Source organism: Cyanistes caeruleus, chromosome 5 (genome assembly GCF_971803275.1).
Source record: "Cyanistes caeruleus chromosome 5, bCyaCae1.hap1.1, whole genome shotgun sequence".
Classification (NCBI taxonomy): Eukaryota; Metazoa; Chordata; class Aves; order Passeriformes; family Paridae; genus Cyanistes; species Cyanistes caeruleus.
The window spans coordinates 44,381,056-44,402,919 of NC_141705.1; the positions used below are offsets into that span (position 1 = coordinate 44,381,056).

Here is a 21,864-nt window from a genome sequence, read left to right on the forward strand (position 1 = left end):
CTTAGTGTGGCCACATTTCTGCCAGGAATTTAAAATGTCAGTCCAAGAGTATGTAAATTAAAACCAGGGGAGTTGTTGCACTGATTTCAAATACAAACCATCTATGGTTTTATATCTAAAACAAGTGGTATGCGTATGTGTTGCCTGCCCTCTTGAAAGGCAGAAATGAATAAATGAGGGCAGAATTGCAGAAGGCAACTTGTTTTCCCCAGTTTGGGGCAGATTTGTGGCAGGGCTTTAAGCCCAGCAGTTCCCTCTTTGAACCACTACAATTTTCAGCAGAATGCGGCTCATGTTTCAAGCCACAAGGTTCTGTGTCTGTGCCAAGGGAGTCATGGCAGCCCATCTTCACACCCTCCCAAGATTCCTTGATGAAAAGGAGCTGGAAGCAGATATTTGCTATGTCCACATGCAAACCACATGTGCTTCACTGTCCACTCCAAAGACTACCTCAAATGCCATTCATTTTAGGCACTGCCTCACAATTTGGAAACATCCTGTGCTGAAGAAGAAGAAGCCTCTGTGGTTAACATGGAAGCTGTTGTCTTGTTATTTAGTTGCTAGATGAGTAGTACAGGATGAGCTGTATCAGGCTAGCACTGCATTTCAGAAGGCTTCAAAATTCAGGACTTCATGGATTGTTTTTAAATTGTCCTCCACCACAGAGCTTTTTGTTAAGCTTAAGAGTCGCAGGAAGGAGTCAGGCTGACTGAGCAGCAGGAGTGGCAACCTCAAACTCTCTGAGGATGTTTGTAGCAGAGAAGCAGTTAGGTGAGGCTTGACAATCTCCTCCAAGGGTAAAAAGCACATCAGAAGATCTGGGCCACAAGATGTGCAGTCTCTTCGTGCCCATCTGAGATTTCATCTGTCGGTGGAGCAGTTGCACACCCACCATTCTCCACCTCACCTGCACTTGCAAGGAAATCTCTTCTATGGCCTGGCTGTTGCTCCCAGCTCCACCCCACTGTGCTGTTTATACTCTCTGTTCTTCACACCATGCTTTTCAGCTGGTCCCTGATTCCACATTTGCAGCTGCCCTATAAAGAAAAAGCTCCAGTGTGGCACAGCCATGAGAATGCTATTTGCTGTGTCCACGTCTGTATTTATAACAATAATGGGTCATCCTCCAACTGTAGCAGAAAGAAAATAGTAGCAAGACAAGGAGCAGACCATCTGGCACCAGATCAGAATATCTGAACTATATCTGCAGTGGGGTTATGTGTGCTGGATATTCCTGGCAGTAACATCACAATCAATAGCGTTAACTCAATTTACAGGATGTCATTCGTCCTGGTGATACAATGTAAATGGTATCAAAATACGGCAAGAAGCTAGGATGCTGAAATACACTCTTGCATCTGAAGGTGCCTTCTAGCAGTAAGAGGAGCAAAACAACTGAAACAACAAAGACTGAGTTACTTGTAGCCACCACAGAGATTAGAAAATAAGAAAAAGGGACACTTGCTGCTCCATTCAATGGTGTGTACTGCTTTGTAAGACTTGGAAGATTTAGATTTTGTACCTAAGGAGGTATTTTTGTCTCTCTTCCTCTTCTGGACAAACATTATTCAGTTATGGCTTGGGGTGACAGAACTGGATTTTTAGAAGACGACAATTTGGGATAGTCTATTCCAATAAACCAAAGCAAAACTCAGTGGTGTTTTCACAGATTCACCAGTCTGAACACTAAAAATCAACCACCGTGATTATCTAGCTTATCAACCTATGCAACACAGGCCACAGTATTCCTCTCAATAATTCCTCCGTCAAAGCCTTATCTTGTGGTCAAGCCAAAGCATATTTTTAGAGGTCCATCCAGAAACCAGCATGACTTTAAAATGTGATTTGTAGCCTTAAAACATTTCTTGCCCTATCACACTTCACCTCCTTTAAAGCAAGCCATCTCTAACACTGTGAGAATAATTTTGCTCATCATCAGCTGTGCTTGAAAATGATGTGTTTTAACTACAAGCCATGCAACAAGAAACTCTTGTGCAACAGAGTCCAAAATTTATGTGACCCCTTATTCCCCTGCACAAAAGCCAATTCTGTATCTAACACCAGTGACTCTTCTGTCAACACAAGCAGAGGAGGAAGAAGAGGACGCCTTCAGGAGATGAAGGAGGAAGAACTGCATGAGAAATATGCCCCAGCGCTGAACTAAGTTCCTATGCCACCACCATCCAAGCACTTATCATCTGCACAAAGGGCAGAGGCAAGTAACACAGAGGTTACACAAGCAAAGCCTAAGCAGGAACTGATGCTCATAAACACCTCACTAGTCCTTTGTTTTCTGCTTTCACTCCAGGTAAGTCTGTGCCCTACAGAACATGGAGGCATTTGGGCTTTTTGGAACAGTTCTGACAAGGGACTCCCCTGGCCACAGAACATTACTTCACTGGCACCAGCCTCAATCTTAGTCTGGCATTTACTGAACAACATCTGTGCTCTGCCAGTGCATCAGCATTACAGATAGTTACAGTGCTCAGTGTGAGCGAAAAAGCTTGGCTCTCAACTGCTGCATCCTCTGCAGAGACTATGGAAGCAAGTCCCTGTATTTGATTAAGATAAATCCCTGTGTAGGTACATGCTGCTTTACTGAACTTCCTGCAAATGTGACAGCCTCAGCAATGCAGGAGCAGTGAGGCATTCATGCCAAACAGCGCGCTCAGGTCTCTGGCAAGAAGCATGGCGTGACCATCTCAAAGGTACCGCTCCCTTCCACGCCTGGACTCAAAGTGAGATGAGACAGCAGCTCAGCATGACAGGTAGTAACATCCACTGATGGCAAAGGCTTGCTAACAAAACTCAGGAAGAGCAGAATGCTCAGCCAGGGCCTTTGCTGCCAGTGAAATGGCAGAAAAGTCATTGGAATAGGAATGCTGCTCAAAAAAGCAGAAAGGATGAAACACCAAGTATTGTGACCAGAGGAAAACCATCCAGCAGCAGGATTTCCAGAGGTAGCAGGGCTGCCCCACATGCCCCGTGGTGGATCTGACATCATGACTAGCTGGTGTGCTCCGAGACCTTTGCAAATCGTAGCTCTCAGAGATGTGAAGAGGAAGGAGGGACCTAGAAAATCTGGCTACCCCAGGCTTAAAATTTTTTAGCCTTAGATAAGGACAGATGCTGATGGTGAGATCAGGGTAGAATGTAACCCTGCAGAAGGATCAAGAGATCCTTACTGAGGCTGGGATTAGAGCTGCAGTCATGGGGGGAGAGAATATTCCCAGGCATCTCATTGTTTGGAGATGTTTCAGAGGGTGGCCTCGAGGTCAGAGACTCAAGGAGGCACTGGAACCCAGGAGCAAGGGGACACAACACGAAGGGTACTGGACAAATGAATGAGAGCGTGTGTAAGCACAGACTTACAAGATGTTCACAACCAGAGCAAAACTAATTCTCTTGAGATCAGCAATTCAAGAACAACCAAGATGCAGCTCTGTGGACTGCTGTCACTAGATCAGATCACCCAGTTTTTCTGCCGGGAAACAAAGCCCTTACCATGACTCTCTTGAGTTTCTGCTTTATGTGGCAGCAGGGGTTTGAACACACAACTGAAACGCTGCCAGTTTATCAGCATCTATCCCCTGGCAGGCCTTTGTCATTAAGCAGAGGAGGGACAGGCTCCAGCTCTAACAGCATTAGTGAAGCTCCAGTGGTCTGCTGGGGGAAGCAGCCTTGCCTCCGCGCAGACACACTTCCCTCTGTGCACAGCCTGTTCTGGGCTGCTGCTGCTGCAAAAAAAAGAGCATCAAACGGGAGGATCATTTCTGTCTGGCATGGGGGAGCAAAGCCATTTTTACAGCAGCTCTCCTCCTCTTGTCCCCATTCTGCCTCTGATTGCAGAATGAATGCTGAGCCCTCAAAGTCCCATCACACAGCAGCTCTGGCACATGCTTACATCTTGGTTTGTCATTTCCCAGTAAGGCCTCTCGCCGTAGGACATCACCTCCCACATCACAATGCCGTAGCTCCAGACGTCGCTGGCAGATGTGAATTTGCGGAAGGCAATCGCTTCAGGGGCTGTCCATCGAATGGGGATCTTCCCTCCCTAAATGGAAGAGAAATGGAGAAAAACCCCAAAAAACAGATTGCAGCGGAGGGCAGAGAACATGCGAAAAAAGCCGAAACAGCTCTTCTCAGAGCACCAAGGGATGTTATTTTCTCTCTGGAAAGAGACATTGAATTTTAAAGTAAATCTGTTTGACAGCATGGGGCCCCTTTCCACATTATCTCAGCCCATAAGCATTTGTAGGCTGCCTACTAATTGGCTGTCCTGAAGGTTTGTTGTTTGAATGCCGGGACATGTATAGGATCAACATCTCAATTATGTTGCACGGGTTGGTAAGGGAATACAGCTCCTCCGTTTCTGAGAGTGAGAGGGGAGGAACAGACAGTTCTGAAGCTGAGGAAGACTTTGATCTAACAAGGGCTTCATGCAAATTGCTGCGGAAGTAATTCCCTTTTCTTTTTTCTTTTTTTTTTATTTTTTTATTTTAATGCAGTCCTGGTCCTGCAGAGAGATCTGTGTAGCAGGCACAGAAATCTGTGTGTGCAAAGACCAGCCTGCTTGGCCTCTGCTGTGGGACTGAAAATGATGCCACAGCTGTCAAATGTGCTTTGCTGTTTCCTCTTCTTCTTTCTATCAGTTTAGAAATCAAACTTCAGATCAGCTCTGAGAAGGGAAAGGGGAAGGAAAGGAGAATCAGGATTAAGGAATAGTTTTCTCATTGGGTTTAAAGAGTTGTCTCTCTTGATTTATATAGCAAACTATTTTACTGTGAAGTCCTTTCCTCTCAGTGTTAGTTAAATATTGGAAGGTCTCCCCGAATGCCCCCTTACAGTGTTTGTTATTGGAAAAAGAGAGGATTTGGAACACGTTTTCAAAGCAACTTTTTTAAAGTCTCTTCTTCCCATAATCACTTATTCACAGGCTCAGCGGCGCATGCCTTCAGTGAAGGGCCAGACTCTCAGCAGTGCCAATTAGCACCTGGCAGCACATGGGAGCTGCAGCAGGGCTGGCCAAGAGCCTCTCAGCCTGCAGGGAAGTGCCAGTCCAGCTGTGCACCGAGTCCCATCACCATGACTGACAAAAGCTGAAAGGCCTTTCCATGATGTCCACAGGAGCTGGGAACATGACTCCAGACAGCTCCCACCAGCCACAAAACAATACCCTTGGAAAAACACAGTAATAAAACATGTCCAAGGTGTGCCAGTCACTGCCATTAATACTGGAGGCTCTCTCCAAGTCTGTGCTGATGAGGCTGGGTCCTGCCCATCCCCTCTCTCCAGTGCCAGTGCCACATGGGCAGAGCAGGAGCAGAGCACTGAGGCTGGAGCAGCTCTTTCTTGGGTTGGGAGAAATTACTCTCAACTGGGTAATGCTGAGGGAAATGCACATTATTTGCAATGGGCGTTCATTACACACTCACTAATGTTTTAAAAGGGTCAAATTGTTCAGAAGGCCATGGCTTACATTGCAGGATGGGTGCTTGAGCAAAGCAATTGCTCTTTCTTCCATTTGGTACTCACCAAGGAGGACAGAGTAGAGCTTGGAAGCACGGCAACTTTGCAAAGTTTGCTATTTGATTTGTGTACCCAATGTAAACTTATGGGTCCTTAATTAAGCTCTATGTTATTTGGCCATTCCCACTATAAATTAAAGGCATTTTCAAAATTAATCTGATGACAATTAACTGCTATCACCTGATCAAACCCTCTTGCACAGTTTATAGGCTCTGGGTTTGTAGAAACTCTTCACTAGAGAGCCTGAACCCCAAAATGTGGCAAGAAATACATTTCTCTTGAGCTCAACCAGTCTGGCATCCCCGTAACTTACCCTGGTGGTGTATGCTGCTTCAGGGTCATCTTCTAGGACTCTGGAGAGGCCAAAGTCTGACACTTTGCAGACCAAGTTGCTGTTGATCAGGATATTTCTTGCGGCCAGATCTCTGTGCACGTAACCCATGTCGGACAGGTACTTCATTCCTGACGCGATGCCTCGTAGCATCCCGACCAGCTGGATGACTGTGAACTGCCCGTCATTCTTCTGCAAAAGGAAGGAGACATTTGATGAGCTGAGAGCCTCTGCACCCTCAGCATTGTATGTGCATGAATAAAAATGCAAAGGCAAGTCTCCAAGGAAGGAAACCAGGAAAATTAATAATTCATTACTCTCATGCTCTGACCACGAAGCTTTTCGAAGTTTCACTGTTTAGATTAGGATCTCTAGAGACAAAGCTAAGGAAATGTAGTTCTTTTAACTTGAGATCAAGGAGTGAGCTGCTTCTACTGGTGACTGATAAAGAGACTGTGACTGGGAGTGAACACATGTATAAGGGCACAGGCTGGGCTGTTTCTCAGCCAGGCAACTGAATGGCACCAAGTTGTATGGAAATCCTACCTTTAGGGGTTCATGAATACTTGAGGGGGTAGGGGCTCTTCCCCATATTGCCACATTGCATTTCTAACCACTTCCCCCACTCTCCCTTCCCTAGCTCTTACATTTCATGGAAATACTCTGAGAAGTCTGGGGTTTGCTATGCTGCAGTATGGATCTGCTGTTGAACCACATGACATTTAGCAGGACAACTTAATATCTTCCACTCAGTCAACTGCCTTCTAAAATAAACATAATATCCTGCAATTTATTCTTAGCTGTTTCTATCATTGCATGCACCAGGTCCTTCATAATGCTGTGTAAATACAGATCAAAGTGACAACTGAGCTACTCCTGCCTCCAGACAGCACCAACACCCAGAAAACATGTTCACTGACATTAACCATCTACAAAGAACCCAAACCTTAACCAAGTCCCCGGGCCCCCTGGAAAAAGGATGTAAGTAATACCTTTAAAAATGTATCCAGAGAGCCATTCTCCATGTATTCAGTCACTATCATTACTGGTTTGCCTGGGGAAAAAAAAAAAAAAAAAAGCAAGAGTTTGTTAGGAATTTATCTAAAAAACATAAGCAATAAAAAGTCTTTTAATAGTGTGTCTGCATCTGGATACACAGCCTTGCTACAGTAAATTTACACCAAGACACTGCTGTCCCAGCAGGATGACGAGAGTTGTTCCCAGAATATATACAGAAGTAGGGAAATTGAGGAGGAGGGGATGAAAAAGTAATACCATATTATGGGTGGGGTATGAAGCCACAGAATGTTTAAAAGATAATTAAGGAGGACGTTGCAAGCTGAACCCAGGCAGCCTTGTTCTTGTCTCCACCAAAAGCTGAAAGCTTGCAGAGGCCAAACTGCAGACAGCAACCTCTTTGGACCCTTCCTGCGAGTTTCAACACCCTGAAGTAACAACCGGAGCCCAACAAGAGCAACAAGGATGATCAGAAGCTTGATCTTGGTGGCCACCAAAACCAAGACCAGGAAAGGATGGGATTGCATTCCTTGTAATTCAAGTAATTCCATGTGACTACCCTTGTAAACATATCTGGAAGTAAGAAAAGGAATATTTACGCTGCAGAACAAAAGCTTGTTAAGTGTGGAATGAGTGCAAGTAGAAATCAAAGTAAAAGTTCTTAACAAAAGACTTGGTCTCCTATTGTTGACAGGAATAATAATGTTTTTCCAAATCTGTTTGATTAGTTTTCATGCCCGAGTCATTTTAATGGTAATTATATATAGTTTTTGCTCAGTTTTTATATCTAATTTCTCGCTAGCTTGCCACAATGGCGTAGCAATAATTAATGTGGTGTGCTCTAGCCCTTGTAAATTCAATGAAATCTTATAAGAACATGTAAATTATTTTTTATTTAAATCAATTTCCATTAGCTAGCACAAAGCACAGACAAAAGAGGAGCTGTCAGTTATTTGTAAAGTGCATTATAAATGTCTTTTATAGAGATGATCAACGAAAGCTGCCGTGTGTCATAACATGCACATGAAGGGAAATACTAAAAATCAGCGCATGTCTTACCATTTAGATAGATCTTAATTTTCCCATTTTCGATTACCTTAACTATTTTGCCTAATTTACTGCTTAATTATGTACATGACAAAGGTAATTGTGAACTTGTCAATCAAAACACTCATTGCTGAGCTAACACTACCTTTGCAGCATGAAGGACCTGCGCTGCTTCAGTTCTTTCAAGTTACTCTCACAGCTGTTGCCCAAGCTTGAAACTTGCCCTAAATATTACTTTTGATATAAGAAATGCACCTTGGAACCATGAAAAAATATTGCTGAATCCCAAATGAAATGATTGGCCCCATCTTTAAGGATGACAGCCATCTGTCTAGGCACAACATGGGCTGTACATAGGATGGAGGGGAGACCTCAGGGGGCCATTGCTATTGGATGGCAAACATGTCAGTGGCTTTGCAGGGAAGAAAATTTTGGGGATATCTCAAATGTTAAAGTTTTGTTTTGTTTTTAAAAGCTAAACACCCAACTAGCATGGGGTAGCATGGGGTCCCTTATCTCTGACACTTCAAGGCAGTGCTGCAGTGAGAATGGTGTCTTGTTATGCCACCACCCTGGGGGGACCTCCTCCAGACTCCTGTCTTTGGATGCCATCAGAGGAAAAAAAAAAGGTAAGATTCCTGGCACTTATGTTTCATTATCTGACTGCTGCAGGTTGGCAGCAATCATGGAATAAATTAACCCCATGTCCAAGAGCATGGAAATAAGGACACAGATAACTTTCAACAAAGTAAATTAAAAGTAAACATCAGCCCTTCCAAACTGCTGGGCTGATTCTCTGTGTCACCAGGGCTTCCTCCTGCTGGCACTACATGGTCGTAAAATATATGTGGATGGCACTCATGTCAGTGGTGGGCACATTAATGCAATGTGCACACCATCAGTGCAACCAAATGGGATGCAAATGAAAACTGTCACTACCTTTGTAAAGCAGAAACAGCTGAAGGTTTGTCTGCAAGGGGACAATGATTAGTCCAAATTAACTGAGGTTTGCATTTGAACTATATTAGCTAAAAACAACGATGTTCTTGTTCAGATTTAAAAATGGCCTAATTCAATTTAACTTAATTTACTTCCGAAGTAAATCATGATGCAGCAAAGACATTCTACCCTAAAGATCAGATTCTGCAAAAGTTCAGTGACTGAGATACTGAAGAGTAGAAGTTAAATACTTTGAGAGAGCAGAATACTTTGCGATTCATAAAGGTTGTTTTGGTCCATGTAAAAGAAAAGGAAAAACCTATGAAGATGCTACAGATGTCTGCTGGAAAAAAATTTTGAGTACAGTAAACAAACACTCACTGAGCTAATGAGAAGCTCTGGGTGTGTACATCCCCCTGAACCCAAACTCCAGTTGCTCCAAGTCCAATTTAGAAGCAGAGCTCCCTGTGTTTCCACAGCCTTTGGAGCAGACAGCCGCTTTATATAAAAGGCAGCTTGCTAGAGAGGCACATTCTCACTAAAAGTGGGATTTCCAACTATCCCCTGAGGCCCAGCAGCCAGAAAGACTCAGGCCCACGCCAGTAGCAGCTTTCATGGATGTATAATCATCACTTGCTCCCTGCCCAATATTCCACATCCCTGCAGGGCTAGAAATTGGAGCTCTTATGTATTAAGGGTTACACAAGGCGTCCCTGAGAGACTTTGATATTTATTACATTCTCGGGAGAAATCTATACATATATATATATATATATTTCTTAAAAGTTTTAGGAAATGCAATTTCAAGGAAAAATGCAAGAAAAGGTTGTTGATTACAAACCAGCATTGATTTTGTGGAAGTTGCAAGGACAAACAGCTAGAGCCTCTGTATGTTGTCTACTGCAGCTCTGAAAAAGAACTCATGTGGAGACGCTTCCTCTGAGGACTGACAAATGGTACTGAGAGAAGTACATGACCCCAGATGCCACCATCTGAAGAGGAGCAGCTAAGCAAGCTGCTCTGACGTTGCCAGACATGAAGACAGAAGAGGGAAGACATACATTCACACCTGTGAGGTTGGTGCTTCTTCACTTAAAGCATATCTTAAAATAAAGCAGTTCTTTTCAACTCAATGATCCTTGATGCCAATAATGTAGATTCTCCAAGGCTCTAAAATGGATGGGTAACAACAGCTCTGCACATTTTCCACTGCCTCAGCACAGCACCAACAGTGTTGTACTCAGTGGGCACGCTTGGATGTGCTGTCCATTTCCCTGCCAGTAATTTGGAGAAGAACTAGGCTGGGAAAGTTACAGAGGGCTGTTTTTCCAACTGAGCAGTCAGACCTCAGTAACTCTCTGCTGGGATGCCCTCAATCCCTCCCACACACCAGCACCATGGGCATCTCTAGCAGATCCCAGAGGGAGCTTGCTTTAATTGTGGTTTTATACATTCCTGTCATCTTCATCTACAGTCCTGTTTTTCTTCCCTGCTTCTGGAAACCAAAACTTCTTTTTGAAGAACTTATGGAAAGCACATTCACAACAGGCATCACCTAGTTCTTCCTCCCTTAACCAGCTCCCCAACAGCCAGAGCTGACAGAGAGCAGTCCACAGCAAGCTGTACCTACTTTTTGTGACGACACCTTCCAGGTGGATGATGTTGGGGTGGTCAAACTGCCCCATGATGCTTGCTTCTCCCAAGAAATCTCTTCTCTGTTTCTCTGTGTAGCCCACCTTCAGGGTTTTGATGGCCACTGGAAACTCACGCTTTCCCTGCAGCTTCAGCCTCCCACTGCAGACTTCCCCAAATTCACCTTCAGAAGAAAAGAAGGAAGAACGGCATCACACCACACCAAGGGAGAACATGATGTGCCTCTGTCTACAGGATAGCAGCATAGCCTTGGCTGATGAAAAGCACAAAGGGCTGCCCTGCATCCATGGATATGGACTGCTGAACATCACAGTGATGACCATCTCAAACAGCCACTGCACCACAAAGCCAAGTAACTCATAAACACAAGAAAACTTTGAGTAAAAATGTAATTTTCCTGTATTTATAGAAATGTGTCTTATATTCCACTGGGCTTTTTTCTTATTTCATATTTTTGTCTTCTATATGAAAAAGTCTTGTTATATCCTATACCAGTGTCCTGTATGGACAGCTGTAAAACTCAAACCACTTGCTTTTTAACCTTCCTTTGGTAAGTTACATAGATGGAAAGCTGTCAGTCAGCCTTTCACAGTAACATGTATTTTTACAGACTATAAACTCTTTACAATTTTATTACTACCTTGTCCAAAAAAGTAACCTAAATGGATTTTTTTTCTGGTGAACACTAAATTATGTTCAAACCCACAATTTCAGAGGATAGAAAATACTCCTAAGGTAGGATGCAAATCTAAACAAACAGCTCAACTGGAAACAAAATGGGAATTTCTTCTTTTAACCAAGGAAGTTTAAAGCTCTGGACTTTGGCTTATGCTTTTTTAATGTCCCAGGTGACCTCTTATTTTTAATTTTTGCTTCAAGACTCAGTGTTGGGGGATAAAAAGGTTCAAATGGTAAAAAGAATGTGAAACTTAAGTGACTCCTTTCCCTTAGCATCCATTGAAATAGCTCAGCTGACCATCTGTGACCATTTTCTGACATTTTCAGTTCAGCTCCTGAATTTCAAAGCTGCAGACAATGACAGGTCTGTCCCAAACTTCAGCTGGAACATGCTCACCTTCCCTTGCAGGGTACCTAACAGTTCAAGTATTTCAGGGCCCTTCCCAGATCTCTCATGTTAAGGAAATCACATTGCTAAAGGTGATGGAATGCATTTCCATACCAGCTCCGATAACTCTTTCAATGGTTATGCACGAAGCTTCAATTTCCTTAGCAAACTCGTGGACAGCTTGATTAGGGTCCTCATAGGTATGGGGGTCAACATAGGTCCTCACTCCAGGCAGCTTAACTGCAAACACAAATTAAACACATTTCATGGCACATGACATCACGGAAAATGGGCATTACACACTCCTGTCCCTTGCACTCTGCTCCGCTGGAAACTTATTTCTATGGTGAAAATGAGCATCAATCTTGAAATATGACACTTAGTTTATATGTGACATATGTGCAACTTCAGCATATTCAGAAAAGCACGGCAGTGCTCAGCTGGGATGATGTGCAGCTAAAAATCCCTTTTGGTACTGTGTAATGGGTTGATCCAGCGTCTGGCAGAAAAGAATCCCTTTTTGGAACTAGAGACAAACACCAGGAGGAAAAGTACAACTATCAAAATGTTACAGGAGTAACTTGCAAAGCCAGCTGGATGGATGGAGGTTGATGGAGAGCTGAAATAAATGATGCCCCACCAGTCACACATCAGCTAATCAATCGCCCACATTATTTCAGACAGAGTTACTGAGATTTAATAGAACTGCATATTTTCAGTACAAAGCCCGTGGGTTGTATCAGTATAAATATAATCAATAGCAGGCTTTTTCTCCAGGAGTTGAGAGGGGAAAAAGTATTTTCATTATCCATATTATAAGTTTGTTTTCACAATCATTAAGGCTACTCACATGAAGAATTGCTCATCAGTCTAATGAGACAGCTACATTACACTGTGGCTCTTAATTGATTTGCTTCCTGCTGCCTTCATTACATAGCACTAATGGAAATTTGACTTTCACTCATGATATGTTTGCCTTTTCCACCCCAAAAGGCACCTCACTGTTACCCATCCCCAGATCCCACAGCTCTTGATGAAGGAAGGACGGATAGCAACCACAAAATTTGTTTTCTAGCATCACCGCAGAGGGGTTTTCTATACAAGGGCATCAAAACAGCATTTCTGAAAGTTTCCTAGGTGCAGTGGTGTTATTCCTCACACCTCTGCAGAGGCATCTAAGCTGAAGAGTAGCAGTGGGCTTGGTCCTCAGAGCTAGCTGGGGTGAAGCAAAGGTTTCTAACAGGTACTTTGGACTGATGCATCCAGACCACAAAAATGTTGAGTTTGTATGTGCTGAGCAGAAAAAATTAATAACATCTTGATTCACAAAGCAAAGACAGAGGAACAAACCAAAATGGGTTACTAGAAAGATCTGATGCAAACATACATATGTGAATAGCTCAGGACAGAAAAGCACCGTTCAAATCTTCAGTTCTCTTGCAGCAGGGGAAGGTGGGGATCTACTGCACAAACAATTCTTTTGTGAATTACCAGCAGAACCAGATTTTTTTTTTTTTCCCCAGAAAATCACCTCTCAGTTGAATTTCTCACTACCACAGAAAGTCAAAACCACATATATATGTTTGCTCTTTACTCACTGTGGCCATTATGAAAATGCATCTTTTCTTCTTCTGGATCTTGCTTAGCCTTGCTATAGCCACATCGCCTGGGAAGGAAAACAAAAAACACAACACAACAGAAGAGTATTTTTGTCTCTGGTATGGCAGACCTCCATTCTTTACTTTGAATCACACAATGCACAAAAACCCAGAGCAGTGATGAACCCAACCTCTCTAGCGGCTCTACTGCTGCTGTCCCAGTTTTAGCTCATCAGACTAGCTGCAATTTCCCTAACGGGATTCAGGGCTCAAGGCCCACGCATTTTCAATTGGACTCGTGTTTCCAAATCCCACAGATGCTTCTGAACAACTCCACTCTACCTGATATTTAATGCAGCTATTATTAAGAAGAAAAGAAAGCAGGAGCAGGGAGGACAATGAAAGGGGAATGGGATGAAACACTGGAATTGCAGAAACAAAATCTCCTGGACTGCAGAACTTTTGCAGGTGCTGTGTTGTATGTCTTGCATGCTCCCCTTCATCCACTGTGCATTTGCACAGAACTTTAAATTATGGTATTTGAGAAAATGGCCTTGTGTAAACATTTGCATCTTACACACATGCAAAATAATGGCTTCAAACCAAACCAAACCCGTTGCCTCACTTTCTTCAGGTGTCTCCTACATAGTGTTGGCTCTACACAGCATTTCATGCACATCTCCTGTCTTTCCACAAGGGAGCTGCCATTCAGGAATCCCCTCTGCCCAGCCGAAAAATGATGGAAGAAGGCAAGCTGCCTGACCTATCATGCTCCCACCTTAGTGCCAGACAGTGCAAGGACAGTGCTGAATACTACCATGGAGTTGCAACAGTCATATGGAAGTTGCATCTCTCCAGGGCATCCCCTATTAGTTTTCAGTTGCTCTTCCCTGATTCTTCATTCTTCTCATTGGTTTTCTCAGTGATAGTTTTGCATTAGATCTGAGATCTCCTTCACTTGGACAACCACATGGAAGCCCCAGGGTAACTGCATAGGCAAGAAAAATTGCTACACACACACACACACACTTAAAAATACGGGATGAGGTATGTAGGATGCACATACATATGCCTGTCTTTCCAGGGACCTGATAACATAACTGGATTCTGGAACTGGATCGTCCTTACAGCGAACTGCATGAACATGAGACTGAAGGACACTGGGACACTGCCTGGTAGAATGAAAAACCTGGAACAGACACCTGCAAGCCAGCCAGCATGCAGTGGAATCACTAGCTGGCACACCTCAAAGAAAGCCTGAGGCCACCAAGAAGCCACTTAAAGCAGAGCAACCTCTCCTCCACTGCTTCCATGATTTTTGAGCTTGGGGCATGTGAGCACTCCAGGATCACTCACAGCAAGGAGGAGCATATGATTAGCAGGAACAAAACTGCATTTAGGAGGAGGTAGTAACAGGCATCTGCATGAAACATGCCCTCAGCATGAAGTCCTATTACAGGGAACTGCTGTCTGCCCGAATGCAAGGGGCCAAGCAGCCTTTTGGCTACAGGATTCTGGCACTGGGATTGTGAAATGATCACAATTACAGACAAAAGCCTGGACACAATGAGACCACACCACTGAGCTGGACTCAGCAGGGCTGGGTGCTGGACAGTTGAGGAGGGGAAAGGCAACATGAGCTTCTGGGGCTCTTCTGGGGAAGAGGAAGCTTACCTCAGGGACAAAGGGAGACCTGTGCCACATGGAGGGGAAGGAAAAAGAGATTGCAAAGGTTGTGCAAGCGCAGGGCAACAGATCAAGAAGACAAGGGAAAGCTGGCAGGCAGTCTGGGGATGCAGGCAGGGTGATAATCAGGTTGCACTTGATAAACAGCCAGGCTATACATGCAGGGCATGACTTCAGCAGCAGCAACCCAGCTGAGACCGTAACACTTAGAAAACAACCCCCACAAGAACAGCACTGAGGTGTCCAGAGATGCGGCTCAGTTATCTAGCTGCTTGTTGGTGCTCATTGCCTTGCTCTAAAAGCAGCAGTGCCATTTCCTGAGATGGAGTCCTGCATAATTAACTCAAAACCTAAGCACTAGGAGTACAAGGAGATCCTGGGAGCAAGGGTCATTCCAAAGCACATTTTGGTGTTCACAAACCCTTGGTGAGAATGGAGTCTTCTTCTTCATCATACGACCTCCCCTTTAACTAAACAGAGAGATGAGTCTCAGTACCAGGTCTCACTTCTGGCAACCCCAAATTTTTCTGCTGCAAGTCGCCAAAGTTACATCAGTTTTCTGCAGGCATGTGACTCATTTTGCCCTTTAAAAATACACAAATATGTCAATTCATCCTTCTACCAAATGCACGTATCCAATACTTCTGTTTTGCCTTTTGGAGCAAATGCCCTTATTTCCTCTTCAGGTTTGGAGCATTTTGCCTGTAAAAATGCTTTCCTAACATCATCCTTTCTATGACCTGCATCTCCCAGTTCCTTGACCATAAATACGGAGGAGACAGAAAGACGCCATCCCCCACATACATCCCCTGCATCCCAAGCACACCTTGATGCACAACAGTCCATGTTTTACTGCCCAGGGACACACTCCAAGGGCCACTGCAAACCAGTTGGCTGCAGCTGCCCCCTCCTCTCGAGCTGGGTAACACATACAGCAGCACATCACATTAGCATACGAAATCAGGCTCTGGGACGCCTGCAGCATCGTTAAAACAAGCCTTGACAAGACACGTCAAAGTGAAATGGCAGCTAGTGGACTGTGACTGTCAAGCAACAGTTGGGTGTCACTAATAAAGCTTGCTGCAAAACCTGCCATCACTTGTGCCCTTCACACACGTTCTCAAACTACCCACAGTCCACGCTGACTGCGGCCAAACCGCGCTTCTTCCATTCTTGACCTTCAGATGCTTTAAATAACACATACAAACATTTTTTTTCTCCTTTCTTCCCCAGCTAAATCTCATAAAAATCTGCAATTTTGGGTTAACAATCCGGAGTCACTCTGTGAATCTTACTGGTAGATGAAAGTATCTGAATATTGCGGCTTTGCAATATATTTTGGGAGGAAAAAAAAAGCTCTCAATTGTTTGTGAAATAATCCATTTCTGCATGTGCATTTGCTCTTAATATTTATTGGCTAAGCTGTGAGTCAAAAGCTCTGATGGAAGACTCATTCTCTAGTTTATTATCACTGTACAAACCATAGATTTCCTATATCTTTTCTGTATCACGCACAGCAAAAGCATAAAGATCCTGACACTTCGCTTCATCTCCCACCGAGCGGGAGACACTCAGCCAAAGCGTTAATGTAATTCAGCAGCACACCTGAATCTCAATTCATTTACTCCTGTTGTGGGTTTGTCCCAGTTTCTCTATGTGGAAAGCAGAAGTCTTCCTTGCACAGCTCTGTGTTTTTCAATAAAAGTATCAGAGGTAAAAAGAAAAGTGAGACTTTAAATATTCTTAAGGCATCATGTCTTATTTAAAAACTACTTGCAGATTGGCAGGCAGCTCGTAAAATATTTATGGAGCAGATTATAAAAGTGAAGTTGTAAAATGATCCCTATATAGGTTTATAAAATATAAAACGGACAGGTAGAAAGATGAAGAATCCAGCTGGGAGCCCAGTGCCCACTACCTTGCATGACAGAAGCCAATTCACAGAGAAAAATCCTTCATGAAGTGAGGCAGAAAGATGCTTGCTCTCCCTGGACTGATGGAGATTCGTCTGTTTCTGCCCCGTGCTTCTGGACACCCTTGCTGGGTTGTGTGTTGTGGCATTCCCCTGAAAACCACAGAATGCCCAAGGGAAAGAGTTTTCATCTCCCTAGCTAGGGCCACCATTCTGGTCACAACCCAGGCAAGACACAGCCAGGGGACTGTGAACCTGGACCTTGGGTGTCAAGCCCTAGGTGGTGATGTGGAAAAACCTTTACAGACTTTTTTTACAGGCATGGGCCAAAGCATTTCAGCACACGGCCAAGGCATTTCTGGAAACGCAGGTGGGGACAGCATCGAGACATCCCTGATGAGGAAAGGGACTTCCCCTTGCCAGGTGCAGTCAGTACCATCGAACAGGCTGTGCCCTGAAGCAGTATGCAATCTCCCATCCCAATCTTGCAGAGACTTACACATGTATTTAATCTCTTAAATATGAGATAAATGAAGCATATGCACTACTCTGTAACAGAGACAAAACAATTTTTTTTTTCAAGGGCAAGGCCTTCACTCAGAAGCGTGTCTTTTACAATAAATCAACTTAGAGGAATGCTTCCAACCCATCTCAAGCTGTCACTTTACAGGAGGTTTGCAAGGGCTGCAAGGTTGTTGTTTACAAGGGGTTAGTGCTTATTTCAGACTATTTGTTCCAAGATGTTAAAGCAATAAAGCTGCATACGTGTTGCAGGGCAGGATCGTGTTCTATGCAGAGGAACAAACAAACATGGATCTCTCCATCTGGCCAAGATCCTGTCGCCTCAGCTCATGTGTGGAGACAATAACTTGTTCAGTGAATAGCTTTATCCTTGATAAACAACTCTGATACTGAGAGCCAGAGGCAAAAGACTACTACTAGTGATGTTAGTCTGTGTTCAGCATTTGCCTTTGCTGCTTGCAATCCCAGGATAAATTCGGTATCAAAATACCAGGAAACACTCAAGGGACTGGTGTAAACTGAACTGCTTCGATACTGGAAGTTGCTTTCTGTTTTTCTGTTCACTTTCCTCTTGCACAAGGTCAAACGAGCAGTAAAAAGTCCAGCGATGAAAAGCAAAGACCTTTAGCTCAGTTCAGGAGACACAGGAGATGGCTGGCCTGAGAGAAACAGGGCAGGTTCCCTTCCAAAGGGCTGCAGGCTCACAATCTTCTCAGCTGCTTTTCCAGCACTGCTGTCCCCCTCTACACTGTGTGACCCCGTCTTTGACCTCTGATTAACTTGGATGCCTTTACAAAGGAAGCTTTGCAAATCCAGCAATGGTATTTTTAGCCTTTAGTCTTTCCTTGCCTTTGCGCTGAATGACTCCCCGCTTCCCTAAAGCACTGCCAGAACAATTAAAAATAATTTAAACAAGATACCGTTTTCCCCTCTTGCAGGAAGCTCCCTCTGAAGTGATTTCCATAAATCTCTTTAAAGAGGTTGTCGTGCCTTCCCATAGCACAGCCAATGGTGTCTGTGCCTAGAAGTAACTTTTCTCATTTCCCCCTCCCAGCCTGCTGCCATACTAGTCTCCCTGCACCTTAGGAGGAAACTTGCAGAGGGTGTTTTCCAGGCCAGCCAAGTCTTCCTTGTGCGTCTCTCTTCATACCCATCCACTCCAATCCTGGTCTTCACTGAAAACTATTTTCCATTGCTGTCACGCTCCGGCTGGGGGCCTTGCTGAGGACATTTGAAGCATGACTTGCAGCGAAGGTCTGCTCGTGCACTGGTGCCACAGGCTTGGCAGACAGCAGAAACACTGTAAGGTTTTCTTTCACAGCAATCATTGCTAAAATAGTGGTCCACACACCAGAACAACTTTTTATAGGCACACGCTTCAAGCTGAGCATCCTTGCTTGCTACATCTGCTCTTAAAGACTGAAAAGTCAATAAAAACCAAGTAAAAAATACTCCACTGGGAAGGAAAACCAAAATCCAAAATACTCCTCTATCAAAATAAAAATACAGCACCAGAGGACCCAAAAATGGTCCACTTTAGCGACTGCTGTGCTCCACAGCAAGGGACTGCACCATGACCAAGCTACCACCATGCAAAGGCTCAGCATCCCCCAGGAAACACAGCAGAGGAGTTCCACACCTCTCACCAGCTATGCTGAGAAAACTTCCCAGCTTAACAGTGCATGTGGGATGCCTCAAGTTCTGCGGTCTCAAGCAACTGTCTGATGGGGATGGTGATTACATGCGTCCCTTAGGAGGCTTAGGAAGATCTCTGCCCACACAAATACTACAGCTGATTCCTCTTTGGGGAGCAACTCACCTTGCATCCAGTAAAACCAACAGAAATTGAAATCACCCCTCTTTTGACTTGTTAGAAAAGAGGGGAGAATACAAGAGAGCAGAAAGTGGTGAGGCAGCCCAGATGGTGGGAGAACAGGACAGCATGCAGCACGGACACGCACCTCGGGACACCCGCAGAGATATGTCCAATGCTGCTGGAGCATATCGTGGGCAAGCAGCACCATGTCATTGCTGTGCATGTCACACACTGACACGTGTGTCCATGACGTACACTTCATTCCACTGACATGCACGTCACATGCCACTAAATACCCTTCTGCTCCTGCCTACCCCCTGCCTCCTCTGGGGGCACATTACCTCCCCCCGGCCCCTGGGGACGACAAGAAGCAGAACTTGGTGGGTGTCCAGCAGACATGGTGTTTTATTAGACACCTGCTACAGTGTCTGGATTGATCATGGTGTAACACAGCGGGTTTTGCCCCTGAGATCCCTGCTCTTGCTGAAGATACACTGCGCTTCAGGTCATGCTATTTCCAGTTGTTGAGATAGACAAGCTGGGTACAGAGATCAGATGAGAAAGTGATTTCCAGGCCAGTACAAGAAAGGAAGGGAGAGGCAGACTGTGCACAGAAAACATGGACGGAGGACACGGAGTAGGAGCCAGCACGGGTGGGAACACTGACCATGTTAGGCTCGGATAGGCAACAGCACGCAGAGAAGAAGCCCACCCACAGCCATGATCGCAGCAACTGAAAAGCAAACAAAAAGGCCCAGGATAAGGAATAATCCCACCGCCCCGGCAAGGTGCAAATACATTCACAACATTTTTATATGTATTTCTTCCTTCTTGTTGCAATTACTATTTGGACCTGAACACACTGGGCTGCAAAAATTTCATGGCACATGCTACTGTTGGTGAAACATGCCTTGGGGAGAGTGTCTAGATCCTGGTGCTGTAAAGGAATTAATCATGTGCTTCCTGTACTGGAGTACCACTGTCAGGATTAGTGGGGCCACCCATGTGCTTAAACTTAAGCACCTGCCTTGAAGCAGGCAAAGTGACTTTCTTTCCACAAGCGTGCATGTGGTTCAATTACGGTTGCCTTTAAAAAAGGAAAAGCACTGGATGAATAGGAGCCCTGCTTTTGCAGATCCTTATGCATGTCCTCACAGAGCCCTTTCTGCATCTCCTGGTATCAGCAAAGCTTTGCACACAAATGTTAGATATCTGCAGAAGCAGGACCTGAGGGCATTCAGCCTAAATAAACCCCAAATCTGGTGAGCTGAAAGACACTGCGTGCACCCACAGCTTGCCTCTGAAGGCTGCTCAGCCATGACTTTAATCAGACAATGGGTCTGCCTGGCATCAGGTCTCAGCCCAATGCTGGCTGCACCTCAGTAATTGACCTTTATCCTTGTCAGAGAACTTGCACAGACAATTTTTCTGTTACCAAATCTATTAAGATAGTTCATCCTGGAAAAGAACACAGTGCAGAAGAAACAACAGGAAGGACTTCAGTACAAGTAGGAGCCCAGTGGTGCAGGTGTATTCCAGTTAAAGTCAGCTGAAGATCTCTTCATTTCTCCTCAGTCACCACAACAGGTCATTCTTGAAAAAAATCCTGTGCACGTCAGATTTTTACACAGCATAACTTACAATGCCTAAACACATTAAAATAGTTTATTTAGACAAAATTAACATTCTGCAACTGCATTGCCTTAAATTATGATGCAAAATAACTTGAGGCATGCAATGATTTACAGAATTATACACTGGATTATGTGCTTACTTAAATTAAAACCGGTGAAGAATGTCTTCTAAGCTCCTTTTGCATCAGCAAAACAACTTGCTACCATTTTCTGAACAGCAATGCCAATATCTCTAACTGTAATTAACAATATTTTCTATTTTCATGATGTCCCAGCTTGTTCAGTTGTACTAATACGGAAGCAGATCAGCCTTCACTAAACCATTCCGTAGATCCAAGTCAACATCAGCTTATTACCAGAGATCCAAAACTCAAAGGCATACAAAGGGAACCCAAGCACTATGTATCTTGAGTCAATTTGGCCATTTTCTTCTTTTAACCTTGCAGGATTAAGGAAGGCAGGGAACTGGTGCACCTCCAGAAGAGCAGTTTGGCTGTGACCCTTTATCTTATGTTTCAGCTAGGAGGCCCTTTGCCCCCAGGCACTTTCTAATGGCTGCTGCCACCAGACCTTCCCAAACCTCCACACCACTCAGCATGCAAAGTCAAAGTTTTCCAAACAACTGCTCAGTTAACCTGAAAAGCAACCACTTCCTAAAAATTAAAAGAGCTCAGTGTTTCCCTGAACAAAGAAAAGGTTGATGATGATGAGTCTCTTTGAGAACTCATCAGCAACAGGGCTGCTCTGAGAAGGAATCAGTTCCCTGCACTGAATCCAGAACACTCCAGATCTCACCCTCTTTATGTGAAGCAAAAAACAAAAGTTCAAGTGCAAGAGAAATGTACTTCAGCGTAGCCTTGCTCCTACAAACCCATCAGCTGTGCACTTACGGTCAAAATGCTCTGAGGTTTAGCATTAGGGGAAATCTAAAGTGTTTAGAAACAAGCTAAACTGCATCAGCAGACAATAAAATTCACCTTCTGGTCCAACAAGCACTTGGATAGGTAAGTGAACTCACTAATTGGTCTGAACAGTCAGGACAAAGGAAGATTTATTACTAGTGTTAAAAGGATGGCTTGATTTGGCAGATAAACTTCAAAATATAAAAATCCTG

The 21,864-nt window shown here is 44.2% G+C and overlaps 1 protein-coding gene across 13 annotated transcripts in view; it reads right to left on the reverse strand.

Annotated features, from left to right (window-relative positions):
* Positions 1-21,864, reverse strand: part of EPHA5 (EPH receptor A5) — a 193,017-nt gene that overhangs the window by 15,237 nt on the left and 155,916 nt on the right. For 7 of the 13 annotated variants that reach the window (XM_086888271.1, XM_086888270.1, XM_086888279.1 and 4 more), the window contains exons 9-15: positions 19,784-19,849; positions 13,181-13,248; positions 11,697-11,822; positions 10,494-10,679; positions 6,853-6,914; positions 5,843-6,052; positions 3,905-4,054 (exon numbers count right to left, since the gene is read on the reverse strand). In XM_086888271.1, coding sequence (XP_086744397.1) covers positions 3,905-4,054; positions 5,843-6,052; positions 6,853-6,914; positions 10,494-10,679; positions 11,697-11,822; positions 13,181-13,248; positions 19,784-19,849 — 868 coding nt within the window. The remainder of the gene's footprint in view (positions 1-3,904; positions 4,055-5,842; positions 6,053-6,852; positions 6,915-10,493; positions 10,680-11,696; positions 11,823-13,180; positions 13,249-19,783; positions 19,850-21,864) is intronic. The other 6 variants (XM_086888280.1, XM_086888277.1, XM_086888276.1 and 3 more) reach the window with 1 other exon arrangement.